Below are 26,199 nucleotides of genomic sequence, written 5' to 3'. Positions count from 1 at the left end.
CGGGGACGAGATGACGAGCTTCGAATTCGTTTCGGTAATTGTTTATGGTCCTTTGGTGGTTCTCGAAATGTAAATCGTAGATTTTTTCTGTTTTCGGTTTTATCGCTGGAGATATCTTGTTTTGGTGCAACTCAGAGTTTCGGCTTGGTCGAAAAGGAAACATGAGGAATCGATAGCATGATTTTACTGCACAAAAGTGAAGGAATTCCCTTCGAAATTAGCGCGCGACTAGAGCGATGAAAGGGCGGCGTACGCGGCGCAGGGGACCGAGTACGGTTGCATGAATCGTGTGAGAGTCTAATATTACGCAGTGTAAAAGAGCTTGTTGGATCCCCCATGGTTTTTGCTTGTTAGCACTTTGATTCTACTTCTCTGATGGTGCATTTGGGAATTGTGGCCTCGGTTATCTGTTCATTTTGAGAGCGGCGAATCTCTTGTCCGTTTTGCTTTCCGGTCTTGATGGTTGTTAATCAGAAAATGGGGATATATAGTATGATTTTGTATTAGAATCATAAGGTATCGCTACGCTACGATATCGGGATCATCATGCCGACTGCCCCGTTGGAGGACAGGACGATCTCGGTATATTCACTGATGAGATTAGCCAAAGACAAAGAACCTGATTAGCTTAATAGCTATCGAGAAGTCGGTATCTCCGAATCTATCGGGATCATCGTGCCGCGGTCGCTGGCCGAGGCCGAGCCTCGCTCCCGCGTCGAACAAGATCCGAACGACCGGCTCCCCTAACAGCAAAAGTTTAGACTGGAGAGAATGACTCCTCCTTTATGAAGTTCCGGCCCACATAGACGGGCGGGCCGGGCCTGAACGGGGCCCAATGGGCCGCGAGACGCCGGATCGGTGAAACGACGGCGCTTCCACCTTTTGACTTCTTCTTCTTCCTCTTCCTCTTCTTCTTCTTCTGCAGCTTCCAGAACTTTTTTATCTGCTCCCTGAAAAGCGCGAGATGATGATGCTGCTGCATTATTTCAGTTTACGCTCCACAGCAGCACTCCCTCCGACTCATCATCATCGCAACATGCTCCTCCCCCTCCCTTGTCCCTCCGGCGCCGCCTCCTCCGTACGCTTCTTCTCCTGTCTCCGCCACTCCCCCGAGAACAACGCCGCCGCCGCGAATAGCTCGCCGGACCGCCACGCCCTCCGCACTCACAACTCCAAGTCGACCTCCCTCCTCCTCGGCCACCTCTCCGCCCAGACGCCGGAGCCCTCCCCGAACCCGGACGCGGACCCGGACCACCTCGACATCCCGCCTCAAGACAAGGTCATGCTCCTAGAGACTTCTCTCTCCGCCAGACGAACGCCTCAGTTCCCCGGCTCCATCTACGCCCCGTCTCTGAGCGACGCGGACGGCGCCTCTTCGCGGCCGCCTCTGCGGACGCTGTTTCGCGACGGAACCGGCGGTGGCGGCGGTGTCGGTGACGAGGAGATGATAGTGCGCGCGGTCGAGATTCGGAGGAAGGTGACTGCCGAAATTCTCAAGGGAGCGATGATGAAGGGCAAGTTCGGGATCACTTACACTGACAATCTGGTGGGGAGGGTGCCGGCGTTCGTCGATTACGTTATGATTGAGGCTGCCGCGATGAAGCGGTCGCCGGAGTTTATGGAGTCTTCCTTTAATGTTCGCGCGAAGGCTGTTGTGGAGGACTCGAATTTTGTTCCATTTATAAGGTCTGAGCGTCGTCCTATTGGTACTTACTTTCCTGTGCTTGTATTGCAGCTGTTGCTTACGTGCCTTCTGTGCTTGAACATGTGTCGTTACGTGCTTCATCTTGAGACATTCTTTTAGAAGTTGTGGCATGATGTAAGGAAGGCATTGTGTTGTGTCAAAGGATTGTCTGAGAAGTTCATGTCATCGTTAAGTTATTTTCAAGTTTATATCTTGTAGTAGCTAATATTCCTTGCCTTGAATGCAAGTACATCTAATGGCTCCCTGCATCCTCGTGATTTCTGTTCCTTGGCTGTTAGAAAGAATGTCTCCTCCTTTAATAACGTTGTCGGGAGATATGTGAATAGGAGATTACCGCTTCTGATGTTTGACATTGCTGATCACTTAGGTGGTTGAAACACAACTCTCTGTCGTACCCGCAGATAGGGAAGCTAATATGTATGTCGAGGGGAAATCTCGATTCAATAAGACGATTTGCTGAGTGGTTGAAGTCCATTAATGTTAAGGGAAGATTTCTCGGGGTTGCTCTCATGAAGGCGGGAGATAATATACTGGAGCGAGGGAATGATGAACTGGATGAGATGGTACAGTATTTAGAGGACAACGGGGTCAGAAGGGAATGGATGGGCTATATCATGAGCCGGTCTCCTCAGCTGTTGTCTTACAGCATGGAAGAAGTGAAATCTCGTGTAGCCTTCTACTTGGATATGGGAATGAATGAGAATGATTTTGGCACGATGGTTTTTGACTATCCCAAGTCACTGGGCTACTTTACGATGGAAGAGATGAATCAAAAGGTATGCGGCCTATGCACTTATTTTGACATCGAAGGATGCAAATTGGCTTCATATAGTGGCTGAGAAACTATTTAACACATGAATTTTTAATTGGGAGAGGGAAGCAAACTAAATTTACAGCTTAAGAAATCTTGGAACTCTTTCTTGGACATCTTGTCTGTACTTTTCCCATGCCAAACCTCCCAGTTATGGGATATTGGATGTCATAATCGAGTCAGCAATTTAGCAACCTGAGCAGGCTTCCATGGTGGAGCTGGACAACAATAAGATTAAGTTGCCTGACACTGTGGCAAACACTTTGTATCATGTTACCTGCGGTATTTCAATTGGTTCAGTGGGCATTTCTATTTGTGTAGGTGCATTATTTGAAGGAGTTTGGTCTCAACATTGAAGAGATTGGCAAATTACTAGCCTTTAAGCCTCAACTTATGGGTTGCAGCATTGATGACAGATGGAAGCCTCTGGTAAAGTACCTGTACTACCTTGGAATATCCCGTGATGGTATGAGGAGGATGCTCGTCGTTAAACCAATGGTATTCTGTGTTGATTTGGAGAAAGTTATTGCACCAAAGGTTTGCCACTGCATATTAGCCTTCTTTATGTGAACCGCAATCCATCGTGTCCATGTAATTTAGTTCTTCAATGAGTTGTCTTGATTTATTATGTGAAGCATTAAACTCTAAACTGTCTGCGAGTGCTTGATAATGGGAACTATTGGTTTCTACTTTGTTCTCGTTCCTCTTTAATAGCCATAATTGGGATTTTAAAATTAACAAATTCCTTTTGTTATGAAGGTGCGGTTTTTCCGGGATATAGGCATAAGAGATGATGCTATTGGCAAGATGCTGGTTAAGTTTCCACCATTACTGACGTACAGTCTGTACAAGAAAATCAGACCAGTGGTTTGTTCTTTTTATTCCTAATTCTGTCTCCTCATCCATCACTTCTTTTTCTTTCTTTTCCTGCTTTTCTTTTCTAAATGAGTTTATCCAAAGATGTTATGCTATACATACATCGAGGTACATAATTTTACTTGTTTGATGTAACATCTTTCCTGGTTCGTAAAGTGGTGCTGCAGTATGAGTAACAGATGGGCATGGTTGCCTTTATAATCTTTAATCTGGTGGTTGCATTTTCAATAGCATGGCCAACTGTAAAGGCCCTCGTTACACTCTGTAGGTTGTTGTGCAACTGAAGTCATATGAAATTCTCGGATTTTACCCTGAAAGAAAGCAAGGCCAAGAGTACTGCAGGAATGATCTAAACATTCCGATTCTGCACCCAAAAAGAGCATTTCTATTGTCGATGCACCTTTTGGGCAGGTTGAAATGGAAATGTTTAATCAGTGGGATGATATTGAGCTTCTCCATGTTCAATTGACTGTTATTTTGGCTCTCATCACAGAGGTCATGATATTTCTCCCATTTTATCCAAACCATTCTTTCCAAAAAAATCCTTCTAAAAATGTGTTTTTGATGATATATTGTCTTCTTTAATTGATTGGACAGATTTTGTTTTTATTTAGATTCCTCTACTTTTAGAAAATTGCCGGCATGACTTGTAGTAACAACTATCTGAAGACTCTGAATATTATCTGTTGACCTGAAACTTTAATTGTTATGCAGGTTATCTTCCTAATGACTAGAGCTGGAGTTACTGAGAAAAATATAGCTAAAGTAATAGCTCTTGGACCCGAGCTTTTGGGATGCAGCATAGCAAACAAGCTCGAGATCAGTTTAAAGTATTTCTTCTCACTCGGCATCAGAGTTCGACAGTTGGGTGAGATGATTGCTGATTTCCCCATGCTTCTCAGATATAATGTAGACATCCTTCGTCCGAAATACCGTTACTTGCGAAGAACTATGGTGCGCCCTTTGAAGGATCTTATTGAGTTTCCGAGGTGAGCTGCATCATCTGAAGCTCTGATACGATTTGCATGGCTATTCTTTGGTTTCTTATCCTGTTGCACAAGATGTATTTGGACGATGCCTGCTAATGCCTATAAAGCGAGAAATCTCCATGCGAGAGATCTTCATGCGCAACCCCACGTACTCGCATTCTCCCTGAGATCATTCTGGATAACCTAATTTGAATCTGTTCCTCCTGACTGACTATAAACTTTTATGCAGGTTTTTCAGCTATTCTCTTGAGGGTCGCATAATTCCTAGGCACGTCATTCTGGTGGAAAATAGGGTTAACATGAAGCTGCGCTACATGTTAGCCAGCACCGATGAGGAGTTCGAGCAGAGGGTTAAGGATGCAATCGAAAGACGACGCAATTTTGAGTCCAGGATTTCAAGCGAGAATCTCTCGAATTCTTTCACGGCAGATCAACAATTAGAAGGGGCTGCAGTGGGTTTTACTCGAACTGAGATTACATACTCAAATTCTCAAGAATCTGAACCGTTGAATTGCTCAGACAGTGTCAACATCTCTAGCAGTGATGAGCATCGTTCGAGTTCATTACTACATCAAAATTAAGATGTCTGTTCCTATAAATCATAGTCCTGATGTACATGATGCAGATTAGTGCTTTACTTTGTACAGAGTCCTATCCTAAACGCGAGATTGGTTATAGCTTTGTACAGACTCCAGAAAGAACCCATCACCATACGGTTCTAAATTCTGGCCTAAAATTAAAAAAGCCAAGAGAAAAAAAAATTAACGTTGTTCTTATGTCGAAACTAATCGGTTAGAGAAGAGGATTTCCCTCTTCCGTTGTGAATATGTGAATATATTTCGTTCAAGTTGGTTTTAAATTAGGGAAGCAATGAAGATTCGAGAGTTTTGTCTTTAGGAATCGGAAACTTTTACAGAGAACTCAATGACTTTCGGACCGAACGACGGTCGTACGTTCCTTAAAAACGACGTAGTTGTTGTAGGGTTCAAGGCGTCTTTCTCCCCTCCTATCTCCGTCCTAAAACCCTATGACTCGTGCTAACTATTTTGCAGAGGCTCGCTCGTGCCCTGTAAAAATCAGAAATGGCGTCTTTCTGCGGACAAGCGCTGACGATGAGTTCGAGGTCAATTGCCTCCAAGTCCGTGTCCTCGCTCCAGAAATCCGTGAACGCGAGGCGTGTCTCAGCTCTTCTCCGTTCGACGACAAGATCCACGCCCTGCTTTCCCAGGTAAACGGTTGTTCGTTCGCGGTTTCGGAGCAATTAGAGCTGTTCATGCATGCTAGCTGCGGTTGTTTGTTCTAGTCGTGGTGTCGATTCTTGCTCACGGGTTGGCTTGTTGTTTTGTATTTGGTTCAAGGGTGGTTTCGGTTTTGGGTGGCGTGGAGTCGCTAATGCCTCTCCACAGTGCCATCGCCTCGGCTCGGCTTAAGTCGAACATCGCCGTCGATACTCGTTGTTGGAGCTGGCTTTCTCAGGGTATGGCATTCTCCTGTTCTCCCTCTCTGAAATTCTTATCTCTTTTTATATGAAAAATCGAGTCTTTGGGTGCTCTTGATGTTCTTGAATTTGCTCCATTAGTTCATCTAGTGAGTCTCCGACAAAACAGTGATCTTTAGCTTGGTTTCTGCTCTAGTTGTTATAAGCTTTGGTTTGCGTTTTTTGGGTGAATGTGCTCGTGTTTAGGACTGAGATTTACTTTACTGTATATGGCACATTTGCGGATCTAGGAATGGTTGAACGCATTCCTGGTGGGATTTTAACTTTTGATGGGTGTGATCGACGGGATTTGACATTCTCTTTCTCAATTGATTTGGTGTAACTTTGTTGGCCTCGATGTTGTCTCGTCTAATGCCTACACTGACTTGCTTAACTGGTTCGTATAGGAATGGCAGTACCATTGTGACAGAGCTTTACCTGGTTTACCCAAGGCGATTGAATGCATAAGATCTTTTTCTTTACCAATCTTTTGAAAGGGAAATTGTCACTTCAGTCTTGAAGCTTCTGGTTGATTCTGCAATGCAGTGTATTTAAACTGCAGTAGCAAGCTACTTAGCACATTGGATTAGTTTCTCTCTTGGATTTGTTTATCCGTGATTGTAATAAGTTTTCTTCTGATAACCATTTGGGATGACATAGAGTGGAGAACAAGCACAAACTTGTCTTTTCATAATGATTCTCCAATGGTTTCGGGTAAACATGGTTGTGTCCATGGGTAATTAAAAAATTGATTTCTCAATTATTTGGATGCATACTCATCGTATTGTTTTCTAAAAATACATGCTTGTGATCTCTAAAGTTATTAACGACATATCTATCCCTCTTATTGTTAGAAGTTGATTATTTGTCTGCTGGAGGTGGCGGAATTCCACTAAATCACGCAATTAGGAGAGTTAGGAGATGGAGTTTATTTTTTACTATCGTTTAGTCTGCCTAGGAGATGAACCACTAATCCTTGTATTTGCCATTGACTTGGTTCTCCACGTCATACGCTGCATGCTGTTCAAAATCTTTCGTCCTTTTTTTTTCCTCCCTCCACTGATTGTAGTTTGTGTTTTTTCTTTGGCGTCTCCTAGACTTTGCAGTTCCTCGGTGACAGGACATCTTTCTCTTCGAACCATAGGAGCTCGCTCCGAGCTGCTCTCTTTCTACTCATCTTGGTCCTTCAACTCTTTGCCATTTATTTCCAATTGTGGCCACTGCCTGTTGTAAGTGATCAAGTTATTCTGAGCAACATGTTTAGTTTCTCTATAAGGTTTTCGCCTCCCTTCTTTAAAAAAGGAAGAGAAGATTCTTTTAGCCTCCCTCCCTCCCTATCTCTCTCTCTGCCCCACTCGGATTATGCTGTTTATCCCAAGGTTCATGCTTCGAACTAAACAGGACACATCGCAGCAAGTTTCATGCTGAATGATTTAACCAACGTCGCTGGTCAGGATGCTCTGATGGCCTAAGTAACTATGATATGTCCTGAAAGAAGAGCTCAGAATATAATTACTAATCATGCATGTGTCAGCATATGAGCTCTCTCGTGGCAATTCTACCAATTTTGACCTTTAAATTCTAATAACCATTAGGAGCTCAAGCTGCTGGTTTAAGATGACGAGCATATAAAGGCCCCTTACCTCGATAGGCAATGGCATGAAGGTCCGGTCGCTTTGCTTGTAGAAGATTGGTTTCATCTGATGTATATGATTCTCAAAGCATGATTTGTGTTCGACGGAAAACACGATTATCATCTTGTGGGTGGGTGAGTCTAATTCAATCAAGCTCTTTAGTGTTCGTGAAATTATTTTTTAGATTCTTCTTTCTACTACTATAGGACTAGAAGAAAGTAGGATTTAAAGGCCCTTACCTTGAATGGCAATGGAATGAAGGTCTGGGGTCGTCTGATGTATATGATTCTCAATGCACGCTTTGCGTTCGACAGAAAACGTGATTATCATTTTGTGGGTGGGTGGTCTGATTCAATCCAGCTCTTAAGTGTTCACGAAAGTATACTATAGACTCTTCTTTTCTACTTCTATAGGACTAGAAAGAAAGTAGGATTTACGCCTGTGAAGGGCCATGCGAGAGCACGTGATGGGTCGGCATCTCCGGAGGCCTGGAAGACCCCGATTCCCGAAAAGCATCCAGTTGATACCCACCGACTCTGCAAGTCCCGATCCACGCGTCTCCTCTTTGCCCATCGTGCGGCGGACCGACCACTTTCTCGCACGAATGCTTCGTTCCTCTTTCTCGTCTTATCTTTGTGCCTCGAACATGGTATGCGAGAAAAGCATATTGGTAAACTGGATATCTCTCAACTTATTTCGCCAGTATATGCCACTGGAATTGATCCCCCATTTCGTTGATAAACGATTGCTGTTGTCTAATCATCAGCTGAGCACGCCGAGGATTTGTTTGCCGACCTTCGAGGTGGTTATGGTTGATCACTTTGATATTTGCTGGATAATACCATCGTCCACCTAAAATAGTCCTGAGTGTTGACTACGCCGATTAGTTTGAAAACATTGGATAACCTCAAAAGTAGTCATCCAAACCTAAGAAAAGCAACGTACTCAGACCTCTAACCTTCGACCTATTCAGACGGCGGCCAGCTGCGCTCGTTCTCTTCACTGGATATTTGCGTCCGAATTTTTTATATTTGCGCGTTTTGTTATAGCCAACTTCCACAAGCAAGAAACTGTCTTATGAGGGAAGATTCTCACATTGGGTGCTAATGGGCATCGAACCAAAAGAAAGAGCTTGTGTTATGGGTTTTTACTTCCTGCGGAAACACTAATTTTCGTTAGCTACCAAAGAAGTAATTGATGAACTTTCTTTAATATTGCTTTGGTTGTTGTAGTAAAGAGTCGCCTTTTTCGGTAAATTTGGAATGAGGAACAAAAGAACAGTGAAGATTACTTTGTCATTGTTTGGTGTTGGGTAATGGGTTGACTGTTGCCCATCATTTTCAATACATCGGCCTTGTGAACCCTGTCCTGCTCTTTCTTCGTGGATAAGATCTGCGGAGCATCAGACACGCAGTGACCCCACAACCCCACTCTAATCGTAATTTATAACCGTAAACGCGACCATTACATCGCAAAATCTCCCGCATTAAACAAACGATTCCGCAACAAATCTGACGACAAACCCATCAGGGTCTTCGTCAATAACATATGAACAAGTTAAAGACTTGATTCCTTCCGTGGCGGAAGAAAGCAGTTTTCGCGAAAACCCAACTTCTCATCCGGAATTTCACGACTTGGGTTGTCTTCGAATTTTGTCGTCCTTCGCCATATCTTCGTGTGGCGTCGATCGATCGAGGGTCGATCAGGAAACAGAAGAAAGTATTGCGCTGTCTTTTCATTTGGGGTCCTCTTGTTTTTTCCTTTTCCTTTTGCGCCCCCACAGAGGAGGAGGATTAGGTTAGACCCATCGCTTCGGATTCTGGAAATCACAAGTGAGAGGCAGAGGGCTAAGGTAAAGAGTGTCAAAAGCTCTAGTGTATTGTCTTGTGGTTTTGGTTGGAGATTTTGATTCTCATGTCTCCGTTGTTTTTGCTAATGTGCTTGTGCGTGAGAGAGAGAGAGAGAGAGGGAGAGAGGAACTGACTGATTTTGTCTGATTATAAGACGTGCCTCGCGCGTCGTTTATTGCTGGCTATTTTGGAATCTGTAGGTAATTATTTTGTATTCATTATCTTCTCAATTTGAGTCCTGGTAAGCTAGTTTTTCTTTTGCTGTGAAATCAAGCTGGTTTTTATTGCTGTAAATTTACGCACACCTTCTCTCTCTCTCTCCAAGTTGACAATACAGAGGCTTGCGAGACTCTGTACTTGTTTTTTTCTCGGCGGAGCTTGTTGCTAGTTCATTTGATCATCTTTCTTTGCCCTTCAGACTGGTAAAATAACTCTAGCCGGTGCTGGTTTTCAGCTGTCCTGTATAGGAGTGGGTTCATTTGGGAACAAAACTATCTAATCTGATTCAGCTGAGAGTGTATTCTGTGTGTATATTGTTTTCTCCGCATTTAATCTTCTTATCCTTCTTGGTGCCCGGCTTCCTTTTTCTTGTGTAACTTTGGTGTGGTTATTGATTCTGCTTTGATGGGTGTATTGGTTCGACTGAATTCCTTTCCTCTTGGCCACGTATTGGTTCGACTGAATTCATTTTGAGAAAATGACTGCATTTTAACGCCTCCATGTCTAACTGCTTATACTTTCTCCAATCCCTTGCCATCTGAACTGTTCATGGCTACATAGTTAAGATTGTTCTCTTGTTGGACTCTTTCTTCTGGGGAAAATGTTCATTTATTTGGTGTTAGCTCTGTTAGTGAGTGTTTGGTTTATGGCTTCTGCTTTTTTATGGTTTCGGATGCCCGTTTGTGCTGAATGAACTTTATTCTTTGCAGGAATTCTGTGCTCAGTTGAGTATTACTCATATGGGTTTCTCAAAGTCACGAGCTAGGTGGAAGGATTTCAGGAAGGTGGAAGAGGAGAGGGATTAACTATTTGCGAGCCATGGAGAATTCACATGAGACATCAAATCATGGACCGACTGATAATGGTCACATGACCCCTCTGAGGCACAATCTGTATCAACCCAGTATAAATCCAGCATTATCTTGGTTAGATATAAAAGTCTTTTATGTCCGTATTAGCAAATGTGAGGTTGATGATTTGACACCTGAAAACCTCACTCTGAACCATATCCCTCTGAACCGTGACACTCTATTAGAAGTAAATGGTGTCAGAACTGGGATTTATTCTGATGGAGTTTCAACCATTCTTAGAAGGGATCGGTTGGATAAAAAGTCTGAAGAAGTTATATTTGTGAGTACTGATAGCATAAGGATGACAAACAGTGTGAAGTTTGAGCTTTTTGACAGGGATGCTCTGGTGTTATCTGGGGTCCTAGAATTGTGTAGCACAAATGGGTTTATACAAGAACCGAGAAACTTTGTCCATGGATGGAGCTTGACTTGTGAGACAGATATAACAGTGGGCAGTGGCTTCTTCCGAGGAAGACAGCTCATGGGTCCAGACTCAGGTTCACCCACAATTGAAGTTTATGTAGCAGGGTCGTTCTCAGGCACACCCATCATATTGACTAAGACTTTGCAGATTAGTTCCCGCAAGAAGCACTCCAGGAATGGGATGCTAGATGCGATTCCAGAGTATGAGTCAACCGAGTCTCAGAAAGATGTTGCTTCTGTGCTTCCTTTGCAGGTATGCTATTGTGAAGTATTTAGCATTGTAGGCGTGCCCATAAACTGTTGATGTTTGATGCTGATCAAAATATCAAAGAGATCTCTGTTTTTTGGCACACTTCCACTATTTAATGTGAACACAACAGAAAACCCTTGTCCCCTGCTTGTAACCATTTCAAGCTTTAGACAGCTTTTGGGATGGCTTTGTGTGTTCAGGTTGTTAATAGGTTGGTTCGTTTTACAGGACTCCTTTCAGAGTCTTGGTATGTTATTCTCTCTGTGAAAAGACAAGAAGAAGTACATGGAATTTTGCACCCTGAAATTCTGAAGATGAAAGAATGACAGTTCCCCTTTACTTCTGCTAGGATTAGAAAAGATCAGCACTCGCTGTACATTAATGATATTATCACAGGATTTCAATCGGTTGACATTGACAAATTGATTACTGAATAACCACTTCTATCTAGTAACAGATGTATGTCACTATGGGTGCTCCAGATCAGTTTTTCCAGAGAGTACTATCCACTGGCATATTAATACCATGATTTTAGGGACGCCAAGATTGGATGAAAGAGGTCTCGCTGTTTTGTGATTGCTATCTAAACCTAGGTTTGACTTCAACCATTTTTTATATTTTGTATTTGTTGGCCTGAGAGTACAAGACTTCTGAAGGGAAAAAACTGCCATTTTGTTTGCAATTCTTATTGTTAACTCTGATTGGCCAAAACATTTTGATATGACAGTTTTTAATTCATCTAGGAAATCTTCTAGGGGGCATTGACTCCTTCGGGATCGAGTCACTCCAGTGGGAGCAATAATATATATAGTATGTTGTGTAGTGATGAATTTGACCTGCTGGAACTAGTTGATCTTCTATTTTTAACTTCTAGGTGATATGTGATTCTTGTTGGTCCCTTGTTCCGATGATTTGCTCGGGATATGACTTATTTCACTCATGAGCTCTTTGAGTGTTCCATGTATGATTTGATACTCTGATCCTATAGGTTACTTGTGAACAGACAGCTCTTTGAGTGTTCCATGTATGATTTGATACTCTGATCCTATAGGTTACTTGTGAACAGACATGGCGGTTGAGATTATGGCCGTGGGTCCTTACCTCTAGTTATTCCCTAAAATCAATCGTTGGCACCATGTGTATTTGAATTTGCTCATTCACTGTTGTCCTTCAGAAATCAAGTACCATATGCAATTCACGTGATCGCCGATTGCTTCGCAATACTTCTCATTTTCTCTTATTGGTTTCTCTACCTTTCGATGACATTATGTCCTTGCAGATGGAGGAGTACCCATACTCGGACCACAAACCGGAATGCGAGGAATATGACCACCACCTGTACTCAGGTTCAGAATACTTAGAGGGAGAAGATGGAGAGCTCTCATGGTTCAATGCAGGTGTGAGGGTGGGCGTTGGGATTGGTCTTAGCGTTTGTCTTGGGGTCGGATTAGGAGTTGGATTGCTCATTCGAACTTATCAAGGAACGGCCCGCACCTTCAGGAGGAGGCTACTCTGAATTCACCTCGGTGCCATACAAGATGCCATGCAGGATGATCTCCAGTGATTTTGTTCGCTCCTCGCAATGTCAAGCATCCACTCTGCCTGCAATTTCAGATATTCCAGCTCGACTTGCGGTTCCTGGCTTTACTCGGTTTGCAACATGTTTCCTGGAGAAAAGATGAGTTGCGCCGTCCAACACGGGCAACACGCAGTATCCATCACATAATTTTGTAGAAATGAGTTGCCTCGTGTTTTAGAGATCCTCTCAATGTATCGATCGTCAAATTGGCACTGTGAAGATTTTAGCGTTGCTCTATCGTACACGATTACCTACAATAATCATTCTGGAATAATTTGTCTCAATGACCGAGTCCTCTATACTGTTTTAACTCGGTTCACAGCAATTTTCCCTTTTACGGCCACATATTGCCCTTGCCGATCACAATCAGAATGTCCTCCACAAGCAGTTCTGGAGTCAATCCTATTAGCCTAATGATCAAGACAAGACTATAAACACCTAAAATGACCATGCACAGAATGAAGACTGACCTCCGACCACTGCCTCGTCAAAGTAAACCCGGGTGTGGCACTCCACTCAGGTTCTTCAACATAAAAAGAGATGAACAAATAAAGCACGAGAAACTGCATTTAATTCCAACTTCAGCCCTGTTTCCCGAACAAGATGCGAGTCTCGCAAGTACCAAGCACATTCAACTCTATGAACAGCATAGCAATATGTACAATCTATATCACACGAACCCACAAGACATTGCAGCAATGGCAACACGAGCGGCGAGAATCCGCTAATTCCCATGTTATTTCTAGTCTCGTTTGCTTTCGAGATCCATAGTCATGCATGCTACCGTGGATTCTCTGGAGGTACGGTTCGACTCGCCCGGCGGAACCACGTGTTGAAGGCTGTGACCAAGTGAGGGCAATCGTCGGTACTACGAGTAGAGAAGCTGAGGCATTTTTGCAGTAACAACTGCGCATCAGACATGGGCAGCGTCGAAATTATCGACAAGAATGTTTCCTCCAGATCTGAGTACAGAGACTTTGGACTGCCAAGCGTAGCCAAACCACTGTCCTTGCACACAATTACAACCGGAAGCCAATCTTCTACAAGCTTCGTCCGGACCTGTAGTGAAACAAGACCAATGGGCATAAGATCTAAGCCATGCACGAAGATGTGTTGATTTGTTGCAGCGAAGTTGAATTTGATAACAGGGATTTTAAGTTGAAAGTCAATTCTGATATTACCTAACATGCAGAGACATGATAAGAGACGCAGGTTTCTCGCCTTTAAAAAGAAAACAAGTATCTGTGATGTCGTCTTTTAACTAGATTTTCAAACTCAGTGAACTAACAAAAAACTGGCATCCCTAACCAGCTGTCGTCGTTTGAATCTCGCGTGTAAGAAAATGTTTACAAGAGTTGTAGTATGCCATTGTTCTTTGTCACAGAAGATAAAGAAACAAGTACCTTCAAACAATACTAAAGAAACTCCCCGTAGAGGCTCATTCCGACAACCAACTACCAAGAGGTTCATGGTATCTTCTTCAGAAGTTCTATCAAATATCCGGAGGTTTTAAGAGACAGAGAAGGCTGGGACATGGACAAGGGGGCAGCGCCCAGTAAAATCTTGTTCAGCAACCAATGCCTCAAGACAATCCATTTAAGATTATGTATCCATTAGCTGTGGGGTCGACTGATTTTTTAAACAAATTGCCCACCCATAAAGCCACTATCAATCCTATGGCTAAGCTTCGACACTATTGAACAGTAACGATTATCTGACCCCGACAACAGTAGCTACACCCATCCAGTAGAAACCGGATGTCAAACAGAAAGGTTATGCATCGAAACCTTATTGGACTACCGAACTATCCTCTGTCACAATAGGGAGACATCAGAGAGCCTAAAAACCACAACCGAAAGCCACAAACATTACTAATTGCCATCTCAACATACTACCACTACGCACTAGAGAAAATTCAGCCAGATTCTAAGGAAAGACAGAGACATATTTATCAATCAATCGAAGAATTTCCTTGAACCCACTTCCCCAGTTGAAGAAGGTTACTTTTTGATGAGCAAAACAAGACGAGCAATTTGAATCCCCATAAAAATACTACAAATTCTAGCAATGCAAAATGAGATTTGACAAACCTGCCTAGCAGCCAGGATATTGCCGGCAGCAATCGCTTGAGCAAGCTTCAATGTGCATCGCATCATCACAGCCGGGAAGCCTGGCACGATGTACCTCCACGAATCATCCCTGAAAGCCTTCTGCAAATCGGCCGTGAAATTTGGCTGCTCACTCCACTCCTTGGCTGCGGCCTCCGCCACTCGCAACTCGATCATCCTCTCCACCAACCACAGCAAATGCCTCCCATACGTAGTCGCCTTGTGCAAGTTCAGCCTCTGTATGGCCTCCGTCTCGTCATGATCCTCTCTGAAGTCCGGACTCGAATACTCCTCCAACGACTCCTTCACGACCTTAAGCCACTCCGTGAACGCTCTCTCGAGAACTCTCCGTGCCACGTCGCGGTTGGAGATCTCCCTCAGGATCTTCGCGACGAGGGCCTTGGAGGAGGCCACGTTCGCCTGGTTGTTGAACGCGGTCTGGATCAATCCGAAGAGCATTTCATCGCAGGAATCCTTGTTTTCCGGCGAAACCCTAGCGAGGAGTTCGCTCGATTCCTCGTCTTTGAGGAACGGGGTGAGGTTCATGACCCTGGATTCTTCCTCCTCGGTCCACGGCACGGCTTCGAGAAACTTGACGCAGGATTTGACGCAGTCCTCGAAGAGCAATTCCAGGGCGATAGGGAGGAGATCGAGAGCGGTGGAAGCGGAGGTGATCGCCAAGGAAAAGTCATCCGTGTAGAGGAGGCTGAGGACGGTCACGTACGCGTCGACCGGGCAGGACACGGCGAGGTTGTAGCGGAGGACGTCGGCCGAGGGGGAGGAGGAATCGCGGCTCTGCCACCGGCCGGAGAGGAGAGCGTCGAAGTATTGGGAACGGTGGAGGACGGAGGAGTGGAGGTAGATCTGTACGGCATCGGAGTGTTTCGAGTCCAAGCTGGAGGAAGAGGAAGACTCCCCGGCGTCGAGCGGCGAGGTCCGGGGGTTGAGGCTGAGGATGACGTCGGCGGTGGAAGAATCGTTGAAGGACGGAGAGGGCGACGCGGCGGGCGCGGGAGCGCCGGAGGTGAAGGAGGAGGTGGAGGAGACGCGCCTGATGGCGGAGGGGGAGGCGGGACCGGCGCCGGCGCCGGCGCCGGAGGGGGAGGCGGGACCAGCGCCGGCGCCGGAGGCGGAGGCGGAGGCGGAGGCGGCGGCCGACGAATTGCGGTGTCGCTTCCTAGCGTTGGTGGCCGGCGCCATGTGCGGGCGTCGTGTGTGCGCGCGGGGGAGAGTGAATCAAAAGCTGCAATGCGATGTCATTGATTGAAGGTCGGTTGGTGGAGATAGGTAGAGATGAAATGACGAAGATTAAAAAAAGAAAAAACCAGCCAATGGGTGGACACGTGGCAAAAAGAGACAAGCAGGGTTTCGTTTTTTGTAATAAATTTCTTCTCTAACAAGATCTTAGGAACCTCCCTACGCACACGCGATCTACCTTATCCTTAAATGTCACGTACATGTCGACACAACGACGAATGACACGAATAATTTCTAAATTTTAATTATTATGTAATATAATTTCTTAATTTTTTAATTTATTTTTAGTACATGCTCAAATTAATCCCGAAATTATATGAAAATTTTCAATATAATTATTGAACTAACGTCAATGGAAGGACAACATTAAACATCTTCAAACAGTTCAGGAACTAATTTAAATATGTACAAAAAGTTAAAGGGTCACATTAAAAGTCAAGAGACCATATTGCATATTTGATTAAATTTATGCCATTTTCCGTCGAAACAACTTTTTTTTTTCTTTTGTTTTGTGTCTTTTGCTACGACGAGTATTCTTATGCCCGAATTATCATATCCGTTCGCTAATAAGAAATGCTCGTTAATGGTGCTAATGGAATAGATCAGTGATTAGCGATAATCCTGGGGATACGACAAGACCATAACCATAAGCATGTTGCATGAGCCAACAAATCCACACTATGTCCTTAGCTGCTGAATTTTTTAGTTGAAAACAAAAATTATAAGATAACGCAAGTCTGGTGAAATTTGTGAATTTAGCGGAGCGTTATGGGCCTAGCCCATCTGATGTTCTTCCTCTGGGCTATGACCCATATGCTCGTTCGACCTTGTATGGGTCGGTGCGGTATCTCGCATCTTCCTAATCGTCATTAACGCCCATGAAAGCTTGCTTGAACGCTTCATAGGGTGGATTATTTTCTACCAATCCGGTGGTTGGTCGGGCGGTCCACGGCTTAATTTGCAAGAAATTAAACTTAGGAAGATGCTCTTATGAGGTCCTATTGTTTCGAATTGGCGTGTAGTCATCGCTCGCGACAGTGTATTTGCTATGTCAATGTTCTATATAATTTCCTAAATGAAAGTTGTCCAATTTGCGGAGAACGAGAGGTTCATGGCGATGTCATCCCATGGTTACATCCACCTTGTGCGATCGCATTACGTACTTGTACGCGCGAGTCATGGCTGGAAAAGTTTTGTCGTCTTCGGTTCTATTTGTTTCGTGGAAAATGAATAATTCGGAAAATATTCTCCTAAAAAACGGTCGCTTATATCGTTTGAAACAGTTGACCGATGAAAAATATTTTCATTATCGATAACAATACACATGTAAATATTTTCGTGGACAATAAAAATATTTTTCATTCGTTCATTTTATGAGCGATACAAGTCATCGTTTTTATGAAAATATATTTTAAATCGATTATTTTCCGCAAAATAAACGCAACCTCAGTTCTCGAAAGGATCGATGATGGTGCATCGAGGATTCAAGCCTTTTTAGCCTAAGAAGACCGCAAAGGAAAAGGTAAATTTCTGCGTGGATGGCGTGATGGGTGGAGACTCGTGTTTTTGGGGCTTGAAGATGGAAAAACGAACTGCTTTATATGAAGGGACCCCAAAAGAGAGGGGAAAATGATTACTGCAGTGTAGACTCGTCGTGGGTGGCCAGGATCCATGGCACGAATCATGGGCAAAATGCAAGACCAAGTTAAGGCTGTCTCCTGAGATTGAGTAACGATACGCTATTTGTAAAGTGAAAAAAAAAAAAATGCTAGGAGGACCGGGTGCATATGCCATGAATCCATCTTAATTGTCGGATTTTGGTGATGGTGTGTATATATTTAGCGATACCCACCGACTTGAATGGGCACGTGAACTCGGTATGCACACAACAGACATATTCAATAATGACTCGGTCAGATGGTCATTATAATTATGAGTGTAAATGGTTTGGTTCGGTTTAGATTTTCTGAAAATCCAAACCGAACTGAACCGTTGAGATGTGAGCTTGCTATGAACCAAACTGTGATCCAAACCAAATACAAATCGAATCGAAAAATCTAGTTCGATTCCGATTTTCGATTTTTTTGCTTTTCGTCTTTATACTATAGTCAAACTCGCTTTCCTTTTTGAAAAAGAAAGAGAAAATCGTTTTCCTTCTTTTTCTTTTCTTTTTATCCTTCTCTGCAAGATGTCTCTCTCGTGTCGTCTTCTTCTCCATTCAGCTCTCTAAAACGCGACTCACTCTCTCCCACTCCATACCCCACCATCAGGTCCACCACCAACACCCATCCTCCCTCACCTTCCCAGTTTCCCAAACCTTCTTCTATCCGCCTCTTTCCCAAGTCCCACCACCACCTCCATGTCCTCTCGGCATCCCCAGGCAGCCCCGACTACAGCCTCGAGGAGTCCCGCTGGCTCCGGGAGGAACAATGGTGGCTGTGCGAGGAGCAGCGGCGGTTCCCACGAGGAGCAGAGGTGGGCCCATGAGAAGGAGTCCCTCCTTGGCGAGATCGCCAGGTTGAAGCTCCAGATTCAAGCCCTAGAGTGCGAAATTCAGATTCTGGGAGCCGATTATGGGGAGGTGGCGAACGTTACCGCACTGTTGCAGGAGAGGAATTTGATCGTGGAGAGAGAGGGTTGAGTGCGAGTCCGATGCTGCTGGAGGAGAAAGAGGGAGGAGGCGATGGACGAGAAGGAGATTGTAGCGGGGGAGAGTTGATACGGTATTGAAAGATGAAACTATTTGGTTCGATTCGGATTATAAACCGAACCGAATCGAAACTATCCAAACCGGCAAAAAAGAATGGTTCGTTTTTCATTATTCAAATTGAGAACCAAATCGAACCGAAATGCATAAAATTTTCGGTTAGGTTGGGTTTTTCGATTCAGTTTTGACACTGCCAACATTTGAAATTTAGTTAGTAACGACGGCGATCGCTCGAGAATTGCAATCACAAATACGCATACATATTTTTGGAGGAGGGACCGGCACACGGCAGCTCCGATGCATGAGGTTATTGGTCATCGCGATGAGATCTAACTTTTGATATAAAACAGCGAGAGAGTGGATATCTTCGGTGACCACCATTTGGGTGGTTGCCTGTGAATTGCAATCATTACGATGGTGGTTGTGTGGGAGTGGTGCCACCAGGTACTGATCGCAAGCAACAACAGCATACCTAGGCTTTGAATATTTCATCCAAAGTTTGTGCGACGACCTTATATGGTCCGATGTGGGACACGTAGAAAAGGATAAATACTCTATCACCCCCCCTCCTTCGCATGTCCAGGCTATCAAGAGGCCTACACTCAAAATCAAAACCTTATATTTAAGTAAGCTCTCAGTAACTTGATTTACAAAAACAATTCACAAAGCGACGTACTGGGTTCAACAGCCACTTGTATAATTCGACGCATCTCTCTAAGCAAATTAATTCCTCGGACCGATCTTCACGAATCTAAAATTTCTGAAAAAAGAAGAAGAAAAGGACTATATAATAGTCTTTGGCCTTATCCTTTTGGCGGCAATGGTGGCAATTGAGTCCATCGTCCAAAGGGCCGTTCTAGTCGCGTGTTATCAAAAGATACGTTATCCCGTCCTGGCCAAAAAAGAAGATAGGATTAAAATAAAGAGGAAGGACCGTTACGTTTGTCCCTGTTCGGTTCTGATCGCTGATGATGTCTTATCGGTTCGGCCGCAGCAATCGAAGGACCTCTCTCCGGCTTCATCAGTTCGGCCGCATCAGCGGCAACCCTCGAACTAATGATTCGTTCGGCAGTTGGGGAGCTTGCCTCTTCAATGCCCCCCACGCTCTCCAATCTCATTAAATTTCAGTGACCCCAAATGCCCGTGAAATTTTCTTCAAATCCGCAGTCACGCGCGTGCCCACCTCCTCTGAAAATCCCATGCACAGACCGACACGGTCAGCTAGCATTACTAGGTAAGAAATTAATTGAGAAGCGCGGGCACGGCCACGGACAAATGGGAATGTGAACCGACAGGGCGATGTAGTTCGAGCGCCTCCGCTCTTAGCAATTCTTTTACCGGGTTCTCGCATCGTCGGTTCGGTATCGATCGGAGAGAGGCTGCGCGCCTATCGGCCGAAGCAGTTCAACACGGGCTACGCTAGAAAATGCAAAGATCGGTTGACGAAGTTTGTTTAAATTTCTTGTCATCTTTGCATGGTGTGAAAGCGAATCAGAACAATCCGTTCTAATCGCCTAGCTCTTGGACTTGACCAGCCTAAAAGGACAAGAATGATTGAGTTAAGGAAAATGTCCCCGTAAGAATTTGGTGCGGTTACCGAGGACAGCGAGCGAGGTGGGGTGGATTACTTAGCAAATTCGAATTAGTTGGGAGGTAAACGTTGGACGCTCACTTCGAACTGGTCGTGACAAGGGACATTCTTGAAGGGAGGGAGGTTCGTGTCGGGCATGATTTGGTGGCAAGTTTTGCGCTCTACGTCAGAGGGGGTCGATTGAGCTATCTTGACGAAACGGTGTCTTTTCTTTCAGCATCCGACGCTTTTACCCTCTCGTCGGCTACTGAGTAAGGGCTTCGCGGTGCTCGCGAGGTCTAGGCGAGGGCTGCGACCTGTGCCCGCGGTCGACGAGAGTTGGCCAGTGGCCCTCGCCGGGGCTTGGAAGGAAAAAAAAAAAGAAGGAAGAGAAAAGGAAAATGAAGAAAAAGATAACTAAGAAAATAAAAAAAAAATATTATTAAAAATCGTTTTATGTCAGCGTCTGCTGTGTCACGTAAGACAGTCGACATCAACATCAGCAATTTCTTACTGAAATTGATCGGATGGATTCAATTGGCAAAATGTGAGAATGTTTATGATTCAATTGGCCAAATTAAAAGTTTTAAGACCGAATGGGTAAAAAGTACAATCAAAATAGATTTAAGATTTGGTTGGACAATTTTTCCGTCGATAACATCGTATACAAATCCAGCTCTTTGAAAGCCCAAAAGCACAAGTGACTGAAAAATTATATACAAGAGCTTTCACTTCTGAAGTGCCGAAAACGGTCAATTTCGAGTACCCAAGGTTTCATATCACGTCGGGTTTCCCCGCAATGCGACGGGTGATGACCTGAAAAGCTTTCTCTCGAAAGGCAGTGCAAAATTTTCTTGCCGAGCAGAGCTTTCACTTCCGAAATGTCGAAAACGGTCGATTTCGAGTACGCGAGGTTTCGTATCGCGTCGGGTCTCCGCGCAACGCGACGGGCGATGAATCGAAGAGGCTTTCACCCGAAAGAGACGGTGGTGTTTTCTTGCCGAGGGTGGTGCTAATGAGGACAAAGATTCACCAAACTCGAATAAAAGAACTAGAACGCTAAACAGCGAAGGAAAAGTGTTGTTTAACTGCGCTCAAGAAAAGCGAATCTCACCTTCTTCTTGTCTCCTTCAGCTTTCTGAGTGCAGTCAATTCAGCGCTCAAACAAACGGCACCCATCGCCAAATGTCAAAAATGCCCTCGACCCCAATTATCTATCGATTTAGACATAATTTATTATCCCTGAATTTTTGCTAAATGTGCAATATGATCTCTAAACCTTTAATTTATTCAATACGGCCCCCGAACTTTTAATTTATTCAGTATGATTTCTGAAATTTTGGTAAACGTTCAATTTAATTTATGGACTATATAAAAATGTGCAATGTTAGCATTCAATTAATTTAAGTTTAGAAATAACATTAAACATTTTTCATATAGTCTCATGACTAAGTTGAATATTTACTAAAAATTCAGGAATCACGTTACACATTAAATTAAAATTTATAGACTATATTGAACAAATAAAATATTTAAAGACCGCGTTCGTGTCATTTTCCCATCAATTTATCATCGCCATCCATACATGAGAAGCAAGCAAGAAGTCGGTCACCCAACGCGATGGCAATTTCGTAATAAGACTGCCAAGCGAGGCTATTAACAACGGACTCGCAGCTCCTTCGGTCCCTCACTCTCTTTCCTTTTTCCTTTGTTTCCGTTAGAAGGTACTGTGTACTGTGCTGCTGCGCTCTCTCTCTTTCTCGCTCGTTCTTCTCCAATTCCTCACGCATTCACGTACTCTCTGTGTCAGTCAGCCTCTTCTCCAGCTCCCTCGCACCCTCGCTCCGCTGCGAAGCATGGCGGTTTCCGGCGAGCACCGGCCTCCCGGCGGCCCCCTCCCCGGCGAGCGCGCCTCCGGGGCTCCCTTCCTCAGCCTCAAGCTCTACGTCCTCATCGGCATCCTCGCCCTCTGCGCGCTCTCCGTCGCCCTCCTCGTGTACCTCTGCGTCCGCCTCGGCCGGGCCTCGAAGAAGCGCAGGGCGCTGGGCAAGAACAGCTCCGGGCTGATCCCGTTGGTCTCCAAGGAGATCGTGGAGATCAGCGCGGTGGATCGAGCCGGCAGGTGCGGCGGAGGCGCGGGGAAAGTCGATAGCGTCGTCGTGGTGGAGTTCAAAGGGGAGAAGAAGCGAGGGGACGCTGAGATCGCGAGCGGGAGCGGGAGCGGGGACGGAGGGAAGAAGAGCGGAGAGAGCGACGGCGTTTCGAGCGGGAGCAGGAGCGACGTGGCGGCGGCCGAGGTGCATGCGAACATCGGTTGGGGGCGTTGGTACAGCTTGAGGGAGCTGGAGGTCGCCACGTGCGGGTTCGCGGCGGAGAATGTGATCGGGGAAGGAGGTTACGGAGTTGTGTACAGAGGGGTCCTGGATGATGGCGCCGTCGTTGCCGTGAAGAGCCTTCTCGACAACAAGTACGCTAAAGTTAAAACCTTGCCTGCTTTGAAACTGCTCTATTTCAGGAGCATTTAAGTGCGCTAGTACAGCGATATGAAAAGGCAAATCCATATTTAATCTCTTCTTCTGTTGCGGGTCTCCGGTCATGATGGTTCACCGACCGACTGGGTTAATAATGTCTAGTAAAAGACGATCTGGATCATCCCTGAAAGCCTCAATTTGAATCGTATGCGTGTCCTCTGGATCCGGAGAGGTTTTTTTCCATGTGTCGGTGGAGGCTTGGGAGTGTTTCTCCGTCAGTCAGGGCTTAGGAGCGTTTGGCAAAGTAGATGGTTGCTTTGTTCTTTATTCTCTCTTTTGTTATTTCCGTCACTACTTTCGCTTTCTCTTCTTTTCATCACCACCATCTTTCTGATCTCGGCAATTCGACTTTTCTTTCCTTTCTCCAAGTAACTGTGGGGGGAGCGTACTCATTCACATTCTGAAAATGGAAGTAGCAACATCAAGGATGGCATCGTTATTCATTTGTGATTTCTCACGAAGCCATTGCTTTTGTTTTTTCCCTATGCAATGCATGTCTGTTGTTTCTGAACAGTAGATATGAAATGTCATTTGACAAGCTGCTAAAACAAGTACAAAGCAGGAGGCCCGTCAAGGGATGAGAAATTGACTGTTTACATCAGTAGATGTGAAATGTCATTTGACAAGCTGCTAAAACAAGTACAAAGCAGGAGGACCATCAAGGGATGAGAAATTGACTGTTTACATTGGTTATCGATATATCTCAGGGGTCAGGCAGAGAAAGAGTTTAAGGTGGAGGTAGAAGCAATTGGGAAAGTAAGACACAAGAATTTGGTAGGTCTGATTGGCTATTGTGCAGAGGGGGCTAAAAGGTACTTCTATACTTATTTCACATGTTCTTTCTCCCATGATTTCCATTCCTAAATGAGTTTCGACAAAGGTAGCACCTCATGTTGCGTTCCGGATTATGCCTGTACAGAATCCTGGTTTATGAATATGTGGACAACGGCAATTTGGAGCAGTGGTTACATGGTGATGTTGGGTCGGTTAGCCCTCTGACCTGGGATATTCGAATGAAGATCGCTATTGGAACAGCAAAAGGGTATGATTTCGTTGCCATCTTTTGCTATCGGCTTCATCTTGTTTGCGTACATAACTTATGGAAATTCGAAATAATTTCGGTTTCATTCTTCACGTCTGATCTGGTTTTCTGGAGTTAGAATGTCAGCTTTCCGCCATATAACTTTAGTTTGACTTTCTTGGCTCTTAATTTTTCGTCATAGAGGTACTTCCCTTCTTCCATCTATATGCTTATCACGAGTTTGAAAATATGAAAAGACTAGTTTAAGCAAAGCTCTCAAGTCTTTGATATGAACTACCCTTCTCTGTAACCAAAAGACACCAAGAGGCCCACAGGGACCAGAAAATTTTTCAAAATGTAGATGTACTTTGGACCGTGTTGCTCGACTCAATTGACACCATTGTATCATCAGGAGTCCTAATAAAATTTCTTTCTCAGATAAATAAACCTCCTAGAGTTTCAAATCTTGATGTTCATTTTTATAGATCAGCCTTCATTTCGAACCAAATTCTTGATTAAATTTATTCAACTTTGCAGGCTAGCATATTTGCACGAAGGTTTGGAACCCAAAGTAGTGCATCGAGATGTAAAGTCCAGCAACATTCTCCTAACTAGAAAATGGAACCCAAAAGTATCAGATTTTGGATTGGCAAAGCTTTTAGGACCCGAGGCAAGTTATGTGACTACACGCGTAATGGGCACCTTCGGGTCAGTTGTTTGTTGGTTTTGTCCGAGTGATTTCAATTTATTTTGAATCCATCTATGTCAGTTAGGTAACAAACTGCTATTGATTGCTTTGGCTACAGCTATGTCTCTCCTGACTATGCTAGTACAGGCATGCTGAATGAAGGGAGCGACGTGTACAGTTTTGGAGTTCTGCTCATGGAGCTCATTACTGGAAGGAGTCCTGTTGACTATTCTAGACCAGCCGGAGAGGTGAATACAGAGCCATGCTCTGTTGCCGCTGCTGCAATTTATATATTGTTGATCATAATTTTTTTTTAACAGCCTAAACTCAGCCTCTGCTGAATATTTTTCAGATGAATTTGGTGGACTGGTTTAGAGGAATGGTGGCAAGTCGTCGAGGAGAAGAAATTGTGGATCCACTTATTGCGGATCCACCATCTCAGAGAGCTTTAAAGCGCGCGATATTAGTTTGCCTGCGCTGTGTAGACTTGGATTCTATTAAGAGGCCGAAGATGGGGCAAATTGTTCACATGCTTGAGGCAGATGATTTCCCTTTTCGTGCTGTAAGTTTGTTTCTACATATTAGCAGAGCTACCATACCATGGACTTCGTAGTTGCCTTTTTAACATTCTAGGTCTTCAGTTGAAAGGGCTCATCAAAGATAGTTGTACCTGAGATGCATCATTACCCTCTGTTGAACAATAGTTAGTCGTGCCGGAAATGCCTTTGCAAATGATTGTAGAAGATTCAATTGTCATGTGAAAACTTGCCGGATATAGCTCATTTGCTGCTGCAGAGTCGAAGATGTTTTATACATTCAGCGTGTGGATAAGCTCTTCAGGCTGTGTTAATCATCATTTTCAATTTTCTTATTTAAATTATTTGCGAGATTTCATTCTTTGCATGATAATTTGCTTGTCAGATGAGCTGCAGTATAGGATACTTTTATCCCCTTGATTCCTTCGTAATGTTTTGATTGAACTGTAATTGTTCTTTTTCATGTTCTACAGCAACAGAGATTGGCTGAAGAGAGAGATTGTCTCGCAGTGCAGGAAGCTCAGCTGAATAGAATTCCGAAAGTCCCAAGGCCACGCAAGCATGCTGGAGCTGGTGATGCGGAGAGATGAAAGAAGGTGGCATGGCGACACTTGCAGCGACCCTGAGAGTACAGTGTGATAGTAGCCGAGGTCAGAATATTTGTGATATAACATTCCACTTGGGTAAACAGGGAAGAAAATGAAGCCGCGGATGAGCTTATTATATCTCCCTTCTCATATTGTTTCATTCTAGATCACATAGTTTTTTCGTATGTAATGATGAGGCAGATTCATAAACGATCCCTGTAAATATATGCAAGTATATCTGGAGTATCGGAAGGACTTTTTCTTAAATCGTTTACTGACAGAGAAAAAAAAAAAAGAAAATCATCCAATTTCACAGTTTAGAATGGTAAAGCTAAAAAAATATTGGTGTTAAATGATTTCACAGTTTATTTAAGTCAAACCAACATTTATGGCTCCTTGGACGGTTTCAAGTTTAGAGAAGTCCTGGTGGGCCCTCAAGATGCGCCTAGCTTCACCTTAATTAAAAATATCAAGACGGTTTTTTTTTTCCCCATTATTTTTTATTCTCATCAATCTAGTAAGTTTCCTTT

General features: G+C 44.2%; 5 protein-coding genes and 1 long non-coding RNA gene across 9 annotated transcripts; 4 read left to right on the top strand and 2 right to left on the bottom strand.

Moving 5' to 3' along the window:
* The first annotated feature begins 940 nt into the window (after positions 1-940).
* On the top strand, positions 941-5,056 carry LOC115672552 (transcription termination factor MTERF2, chloroplastic). Its single transcript, XM_030594363.2, has 6 exons — positions 941-1,686; positions 2,073-2,481; positions 2,838-3,053; positions 3,276-3,383; positions 4,107-4,381; positions 4,611-5,056. Exons 1-6 carry the CDS (start codon positions 965-967, stop codon positions 4,960-4,962), a joined length of 2,082 nt encoding a protein of 693 aa, XP_030450223.2. The 5' UTR covers positions 941-964; the 3' UTR covers positions 4,963-5,056.
* A 140-nt stretch (positions 5,057-5,196) lies between these two features.
* On the top strand, positions 5,197-7,178 carry LOC115672557 (protein NONRESPONDING TO OXYLIPINS 2, mitochondrial). 3 transcript variants are annotated; one of them, XM_030594372.2, is made up of 3 exons: positions 5,197-5,609; positions 5,740-5,858; positions 6,956-7,178. In XM_030594372.2, exons 1-3 carry the CDS (start codon positions 5,464-5,466, stop codon positions 6,973-6,975), a joined length of 285 nt encoding a protein of 94 aa, XP_030450232.2. In that variant the 5' UTR covers positions 5,197-5,463; the 3' UTR covers positions 6,976-7,178. The 3 variants fall into 3 exon arrangements, with proteins under 3 accessions (XP_030450232.2, XP_030450231.2, XP_056160853.1); XM_030594371.2 differs by lacking the exon at positions 6,956-7,178 and adding an exon at positions 6,266-6,577; XM_056304878.1 differs by lacking the exon at positions 6,956-7,178 and adding an exon at positions 6,110-6,216.
* Positions 7,179-7,798: 620 nt separating this feature from the next.
* Positions 7,799-8,724, bottom strand: LOC130135474 (uncharacterized). Its single transcript, XR_008814843.1, has 2 exons — positions 8,451-8,724; positions 7,799-8,355 (listed from the first exon to the last, which is right to left on the bottom strand). It is a non-coding gene; the product is annotated as an uncharacterized LOC130135474 (long non-coding RNA).
* A 239-nt stretch (positions 8,725-8,963) lies between these two features.
* On the top strand, positions 8,964-12,948 carry LOC115672556 (uncharacterized protein At1g01500-like). Of its 2 annotated transcripts, none has more exons than XM_030594367.2 (3): positions 8,964-9,344; positions 10,272-11,088; positions 12,365-12,948. In XM_030594367.2, exons 2-3 carry the CDS (start codon positions 10,381-10,383, stop codon positions 12,599-12,601), a joined length of 945 nt encoding a protein of 314 aa, XP_030450227.1. In that variant the 5' UTR covers positions 8,964-9,344; positions 10,272-10,380; the 3' UTR covers positions 12,602-12,948. The 2 variants fall into 2 exon arrangements, with proteins under 2 accessions (XP_030450227.1, XP_056160852.1); XM_056304877.1 differs by having other exon boundaries at positions 8,964-9,351; positions 10,292-11,088.
* Positions 12,949-13,207: 259 nt separating this feature from the next.
* LOC115672512 (BTB/POZ domain-containing protein At1g63850-like) lies at positions 13,208-16,041 on the bottom strand. Its single transcript, XM_056304875.1, has 2 exons — positions 14,755-16,041; positions 13,208-13,723 (listed from the first exon to the last, which is right to left on the bottom strand). The coding sequence occupies exons 1-2, from the start codon at positions 15,970-15,972 to the stop codon at positions 13,445-13,447; spliced, it is 1,497 nt and encodes a 498-aa protein (XP_056160850.1). The 5' UTR covers positions 15,973-16,041; the 3' UTR covers positions 13,208-13,444.
* A 6,038-nt stretch (positions 16,042-22,079) lies between these two features.
* LOC115672553 (probable receptor-like serine/threonine-protein kinase At4g34500) lies at positions 22,080-25,936 on the top strand. Its single transcript, XM_030594364.2, has 7 exons — positions 22,080-22,773; positions 23,545-23,649; positions 23,757-23,879; positions 24,396-24,566; positions 24,665-24,794; positions 24,899-25,108; positions 25,556-25,936. The coding sequence occupies exons 1-7, from the start codon at positions 22,163-22,165 to the stop codon at positions 25,670-25,672; spliced, it is 1,467 nt and encodes a 488-aa protein (XP_030450224.1). The 5' UTR covers positions 22,080-22,162; the 3' UTR covers positions 25,673-25,936.
* Positions 25,937-26,199: the final 263 nt, after the last annotated feature.

The sequence above is a fragment of the Syzygium oleosum genome, unplaced genomic scaffold (assembly GCF_021117445.2).
Source record: "Syzygium oleosum isolate NSW1041296 unplaced genomic scaffold, Sole_v2.1 Sole_v2.33, whole genome shotgun sequence".
Lineage (NCBI taxonomy): Eukaryota > Viridiplantae > Streptophyta > Magnoliopsida > Myrtales > Myrtaceae > Syzygium > Syzygium oleosum.
Note: the sequence above shows the minus strand (reverse complement) of the source record. Positions and strands in the feature narration are given on the sequence as shown.

Excerpts from the sequence above, each read along its gene's own strand:
- LOC115672552 (XM_030594363.2), top strand. The coding sequence starts at position 965 with ATGATGATGCTGCTGCATTATTTCAGTTTACGCTCCACAGCAGCACTC. Across the intron at positions 2,482-2,837 it reads TGGAAGAGATGAATCAAAAG|GTGCATTATTTGAAGGAGTT; the intron begins GTATGCGGCCTA and ends CTATTTGTGTAG. Across the intron at positions 3,054-3,275 it reads AGAAAGTTATTGCACCAAAG|GTGCGGTTTTTCCGGGATAT; the intron begins GTTTGCCACTGC and ends TTTGTTATGAAG.
- LOC115672557 (XM_056304878.1), top strand. The coding sequence starts at position 5,464 with ATGGCGTCTTTCTGCGGACAAGCGCTGACGATGAGTTCGAGGTCAATT. Across the intron at positions 5,610-5,739 it reads TCCACGCCCTGCTTTCCCAG|GGTGGTTTCGGTTTTGGGTG; the intron begins GTAAACGGTTGT and ends ATTTGGTTCAAG. Across the intron at positions 5,859-6,109 it reads TTGGAGCTGGCTTTCTCAGG|GAATGGTTGAACGCATTCCT; the intron begins GTATGGCATTCT and ends TTGCGGATCTAG.
- LOC115672556 (XM_030594367.2), top strand. The coding sequence starts at position 10,381 with ATGGAGAATTCACATGAGACATCAAATCATGGACCGACTGATAATGGT. Across the intron at positions 11,089-12,364 it reads CTTCTGTGCTTCCTTTGCAG|ATGGAGGAGTACCCATACTC; the intron begins GTATGCTATTGT and ends ATGTCCTTGCAG.
- LOC115672512 (XM_056304875.1), bottom strand. The coding sequence starts at position 15,972 with ATGGCGCCGGCCACCAACGCTAGGAAGCGACACCGCAATTCGTCGGCC. Across the intron at positions 13,724-14,754 it reads ATATCCTGGCTGCTAGGCAG|GTCCGGACGAAGCTTGTAGA; the intron begins GTTTGTCAAATC and ends GTTTCACTACAG.
- LOC115672553 (XM_030594364.2), top strand. The coding sequence starts at position 22,163 with ATGGCGGTTTCCGGCGAGCACCGGCCTCCCGGCGGCCCCCTCCCCGGC. Across the intron at positions 22,774-23,544 it reads AAGAGCCTTCTCGACAACAA|GGGTCAGGCAGAGAAAGAGT; the intron begins GTACGCTAAAGT and ends GATATATCTCAG. Across the intron at positions 23,880-24,395 it reads GCTATTGGAACAGCAAAAGG|GCTAGCATATTTGCACGAAG; the intron begins GTATGATTTCGT and ends TCAACTTTGCAG.